The 5699-nt window shown below is 34.5% G+C and overlaps 2 protein-coding genes across 2 annotated transcripts in view; both read right to left on the minus strand.

Annotated features, from left to right (window-relative positions):
• Positions 92–4357, minus strand: LOC104722375 (bifunctional 3-dehydroquinate dehydratase/shikimate dehydrogenase, chloroplastic). The gene is made up of 11 exons (XM_010440556.2): positions 4041–4357; positions 2693–2961; positions 2431–2536; positions 2117–2335; positions 1690–2036; positions 1532–1595; positions 1321–1429; positions 1017–1166; positions 778–926; positions 512–674; positions 92–331 (listed from the first exon to the last, which is right to left on the minus strand). The coding sequence occupies exons 1-11, from the start codon at positions 4212–4214 to the stop codon at positions 291–293; spliced, it is 1791 nt and encodes a 596-aa protein (XP_010438858.1). The 5' UTR covers positions 4215–4357; the 3' UTR covers positions 92–290.
• LOC104722464 (bifunctional 3-dehydroquinate dehydratase/shikimate dehydrogenase, chloroplastic) overlaps positions 5053–5699 on the minus strand; it is a 4760-nt gene continuing 4113 nt past the window's right edge. The window contains exon 11 of the mRNA XM_010440661.2: positions 5053–5333. Coding sequence (XP_010438963.1) covers positions 5293–5333 — 41 coding nt within the window. The 3' untranslated portion in view covers positions 5053–5292. The remainder of the gene's footprint in view (positions 5334–5699) is intronic.

Raw genomic sequence — 5699 nt, forward strand, 5'->3', positions numbered from 1 at the left:
CCCCCAATTTTTTTTGCTTTGGCGGGAAACAAAAAACCCTTCGTGCGAAATAAAATTCTCTTTCAGTTACTAGTTTACTATAACAAAAATAAACCGGGAAAAATATACCAAATTCTCGCACATTGTTGTAATTATTGAATTAATTTATTACATTGTCAGTGGTAATTAATTAGTAACAAAGCACATTCTGGTAAAAATATGGCATTCCCCCAAAATTTATTGAATCGGCCCCGGGTCTCCACGGGCGCGGAATAAGAACATGACCGACACAAGCCATCTAAATCTCTTCTCTAGTACTTTGTCATGATTTGCCTGAAGAGTTCCTCTGGAGCTGCACACAACAACATTGACAATGTTATTTAATAATTGGTGAAAAAAAAAAATCTCTTATTTTTAGCTTATGTGTTTAGCAATGTGAGCTTATATATATATATATATATATATATATATATATATATTACGAGATTTGTGTGTTTTGTATCTCTTTATGATCTCTATCGATCGATCATACCGGGCAAATCGGTTAAAAGCTCGAACTGCTCAAGCGCCTGTCGGACAAACATCTCCGAACCGACGACTATCTTGGCTCCTGATTCTTCTGCTTCTCGTAAGAGTCTCGTCATCTTCGGAGTATAGACCGCATCAAATACCAATGAATAGTGCTTCAATGCATGCTATCCCATCAACAAAGGAAAATATTCTTGTTTTCAAATTTGCCTCTAGAGAACAAAAACAAAAAGATTTCAACAATGGTAATTAGGCATACGAAAAATGTACCTTGGAAATGGGAGTCAAATCGACATTTGGCTGCATGCCCATTGATGTGGTGTTGACCAGAATCATCCCATCTTCCTGATGAAAATCATCTATATCCGCTAGCGATATGGCTTTGCCTCCAATTGAATCCGCAAGTTCTACGGCTCGTTCTACCAAACAAACAAAAAAAAAAAAGTGTCAAGATAAAATATGACATAATGTTAAGTGAAATTTGTGTACTTGATGAAGCTTAATTATACCGTAAGTCCTATTAGCAATAAAAACGTTAGCTCCCTTTTCTTTTGCACCATAAGCAAGTGCTCTGCCTGCACCACCAGCACCAATAATCACTACTGTTTTACCAGCTAATGGCGACGACAAGGAAGGAACATTGCTCGAATCATCAGAGCCTGCAGGAAGAACCAAAAAAAAAAGTAAAACAAACCAAAAGAGAATATTCAATGAAGATATATAAAGAATCCCACATCGGATTAAAAAAAATGATATAACTTAAAGAATCCCACATCGAAAACTATAAATATTGACTGGAAACATAGAACTTACTACGCAAGCCATCCTCAATAGCAGAAATAGCACCATAACAATCCGTGTTGTAACCCAACAATTTTCCATCGCTTTCTCTCCTTCGTATTGTGTTCACAGCTCCTACAGACTATAAGATAATGCACTACGCATTTCAGCAATTTTACTAAGACGATGATGATATATGTATATATGCTATATGATAATGATTTGGGTCATTAGCATATCATACATTTGCTAATGGATCAACCTCATCACAACATTTCAATGCATCTTCCTTATAAGGAATTGCACAGCTGCATGTCAACACAAGTACTCTATTCAATTTTCTTGGATATTTTTATGAAAATTATGTAATTTTTTCAATAACAAATAACCAAGGTTATGTACCTGAAACCAACGAAATCAAGAGATGAGTATGCTCCAAGAAAGCTAGCAATGTTATCGGCTAACATGTGGATATACACTCCATCATAGCCAATTGTTTTGAAACCTCGATTGTATATAAGAGGTGATCTGCTGTGACTAATAGGATTTCCCACAACTCCATATACTTTAGTCTGAGTACCAATCTGTCTAAAGTTGTAAAGATCCAATAGATCATTAACCGTTGGTTGACCAAGCGCGTTCATCTTTTCAGACTCCAAAGTGGCATATGTCATATATCCACCATATTTCGAACTTAGTATCCAAGAAATTAGACCTCTTTCACCCATAGCTAATCCAATTGTGGGAACCTGAATGTGTTTCAGTGAGATCAGTCCATATTTGCAACAGTGGAGGTCCAAATTTTATCTAGATTATGTATTGCACTTACTTGAGAATTTGAGGTTATATGGAAAACGCGAGCAACATCTGTGATGTTAATAGCAGTCGTAACAATTTTTACTATATCAGCTCCAGTTTGTCGTATTCTTGCAACAAGGTCTTCGAGATCCTCAACACAAGGAGTATCGTTATAGTTGTGCGATGAAACAATGACTTTAAAATTTTCAGGCTTCTTTCCATGAATCGATTTGATGAACTCACTTGCAACCTTATCATACGAAGAAGTATAAAGTCATTAATTATTAGCATCAACATTGACAAATCCCCAAAAAAAAAAGGAATTATTAAGTTATGATATGTGACCTGAAATTCAATATCAACATAATTAGCTCCTAATTCCATAGCTAAGCGTAGCACATCTTGTCGTTCATTATCATTGCCTTCGTAATGACCACCTTCCCACTTTGGTCTACATCATAATAGGAACATTATTATTACTCATAAATGCATCATGCATATATATACACAAACCAACCATAATTAATTCATTAAAAATGCCTTAAAAATATGATTAAAAATAAAATAAAAAATAAAAAAATCTCTAGCCTTTCACACACACACAAACCTGTAGGTGAACAAAGTTGGTAAAGGACATTGCTGTATAATGGTTTTCAGATCCTCAAGAGGGTTGAAAACTGTTAGAGCGTCTAATCGAATTTCCACCAAGTCCGCACCCATTTCATGGGCTTTGAACATTTCAATCACCATTTTGTCTATTGAGTTCGCCATCAGGGGAGCACAAATCAAACTCGGATTCTTCACAATTTCTTTGGTTCTTAGAATTTTCATTTTTTCTTTGTTTCTGATCGTCACTTCCGTGGAATTTGAAACCACCTTACACGTTGCAAACAAGATATAAAGTCACAATCTAGATTTTTGTCATTTCAGTTGTAGTTTCAAATCAACTAATGTGTTCAAAACGAAATTTGTGAGTACTTTGGTTATGTAGAATAAAAAAGTCGATCCATATATTCATGGCGATAGTGACAAAACTGACAAGTTCATAGTTGTTAGTTGTTTTACAACCTGTAGGACAAGCAAGTTGCCCAAATCCATCACTTTCGAGACTATACATATAATGTTAAATGTATTATCTATGTAGGTAAATTTGCAAAGCTAGCAGGGTTTTTTTGGACTAAGTTAGTTACTACAAAATTAACTGAAAGGATTAAAAAAGATTTTAAAGTATAAATTTTTTAAAATAATATGAAATATTCATATATACATATACATATGTTTCTTACTTGTAGTCTAGTACTACAATTTTATTAATAAAACTTTACATTATTGCCACGGTACTATATTTTGGCTCTCTTTATGCTAGAGGAGAAAACACAGCCACTAGATAGTGTTTGGTCGCTGTGAAAAAAAAAAGATAGTGTTTGATCGTGATGGTGCATGGCCCTCACGCTTCCCTTATTGTCATGTGTTTCCAAAAATGGTGGGTTCCCGATATGCACCGTACTTAAATAAGTTTCCCACAGGTCCTAATTGAGAGAGAGCTAATTAGGTAGCATCACCAACCAATTTATCTATTTAGTGTAAATTATAAGTAAAATATAATAAAATATATATATTTTTATTTTGCATATGAAAATGGAGATGGATTAGAGCAAATCAAACTCTAAACTCTATTTTAGAAATGAGTATAGAGATGGATTAGAGATTGTAATATCTTTCGAAACAAATTTGATTAATTATAATATATTTCGTTTGTGAATTGTGAAGACATTTTCTTAGTCTAAATGGCTTTACTCGACCATGTTAGATTAATAGATTGTAAGAAATATATATATATATCGTAAGTACACTTATGTTATCTATATGTAAGATACTATATGTTTGTATATATGTAAACGACAATCATAGATCTACCACATTTATTGTGTATATTAACAAGGCTAGTCACTTACAAAAGCATTGTTTGGTTTCAAACTCCGACGACCTGAGAACACAACGGAAACCGGTGGATTCTTGGTGGAGAAGGCATTCGATCTGAACCGGACAGCAAGATCGGTGAGCAAAGAAGGAAAGTTGGAGACCACACCAGTTGAAGCAGCTGCCATAAAACCCAAGCCAATGACCATGCGGCTCTTTTCAAACTTTCTCAAGTTTTAAGCTTATTTTCTTCTTCTTCTTCTTGTCTTGTTTGTCCCAGTCGTTTGCAATTATTGGACTAGTAGTCTTTTGGTATTGTTATATATATAGGCTTAAAATGGTGATTGGCTTAACAGTTTTGTTTTTTACTGTAGAATATTATATGCCGGTTTGGTCTTTTTGTTTCTTTTGCTAGAGACTTTTTTACCCTCATGGAAAAGGAAAATTTAGTGTAATTTTATTTCCTATTCTTTGAAATAATCAAAAAGAAAAGAACTGCAGTCTACCAGAAGTTTCCTTTCTTTGCTTTATTGCTTACTTTAGTAGGAAAAAATCTATTATTAATTTTTCTAAATGCCAAGAAACGTATACCTTATTTACCTTTCATTCGTTTTGTAAATGAGACACGTGAACCAAGGAGGAGCCTATCTCCATTAACTCAAAGCGTGACGAAATCCAACTGCTCCCAATATCTGTACTCTGTAGCCTTGGTTATTCGGAGTAGTTGGAAGATTTATTTGCCAGTGAGATTGGTTTAATCCTCTGCCTTTGTTTTGTTGTATCAGGCTGTCTATCTTTCGAGCCTTAGTTTTTTGTGGCTCTAACATTTTTGGCTTTTTCTAATGAGGTCCATATTGGTTGGTAGAAGCAGTTGTTTAGCCACCACATGTGTATTTTTTTCTTTTCTTTTTTTAACACATTCAGAAGAAAAAACAAAAATACCTATCATTCTGATTCTACACATCATATTGGTTAATTGGTGTCACGAAAGTTAAATTATTTAAGAAAGATCATAATATTCTGATATGAATGAATTTTAAAAATATATAAAAAAACATGTTGTAATTTCATCAAATATTAACGCTTGTAGAAGTGTGGCGAATTACAAATAAAATCTTTGCCATGTATCGGATTCCAGCGAGATATATTAGATTTTACATGATAAGATTACACAGTAACAATCAGATATCGCCTCAAAAACAGGACACTCTCGGAAAATACAATTGGCAATTCTATCGAGTTCCCTTGTAAGAAGAACATACACACAGACACACACTTAAGTATGTCTCAGTACTTGGACATGATCTGCCAGAAGAGTTCCTTTGGAGCTACACAAACAATTCAACATAAAGTCAGTTTTAAGTTTTATGGAACAGAAGACATGAGTTTTGTTTGATATGAGTCACTTACCAGGCAAACCGGTGAATATCTCAAACTGCTCGTAAGCCTGCCTGACAAACATCTCTGAGCCAGAGACTGTTATGGCTCCGCATTCGTCTGCTTCTCGTAACAGTCTGGTGATTCTAGGAGTGTAGACCGCATCAAATACCAATGCGTAGTGCTTCAATGCATGCTGCAGAACCAAAAACAACCTAGCTTACTGATTTGTCTTATAGATTAAAGATCTGAAGACTGAAGAGAGTTTGCAGGTGATAAGACCAGTATTTGTTCTTTACATGACAGAAAATAAAATA

The sequence above is a fragment of the Camelina sativa genome, chromosome 1, assembly GCF_000633955.1.
Source record: "Camelina sativa cultivar DH55 chromosome 1, Cs, whole genome shotgun sequence".
Lineage (NCBI taxonomy): Eukaryota > Viridiplantae > Streptophyta > Magnoliopsida > Brassicales > Brassicaceae > Camelina > Camelina sativa.

Coding starts and splice junctions, on each gene's coding strand:
- LOC104722375 (XM_010440556.2), bottom strand. CDS start 4,214: ATGGTCATTGGCTTGGGTTTTATGGCAGCTGCTTCAACTGGTGTGGTC. Junction 2,962..4,040: donor TGAAACCAAACAATGCTTTT/GTAAGTGACTAG, acceptor GCAACGTGTAAG/GTGGTTTCAAATTCCACGGA. Junction 1,430..1,531: donor AGGTTGATCCATTAGCAAAT/GTATGATATGCT, acceptor ATTATCTTATAG/TCTGTAGGAGCTGTGAACAC.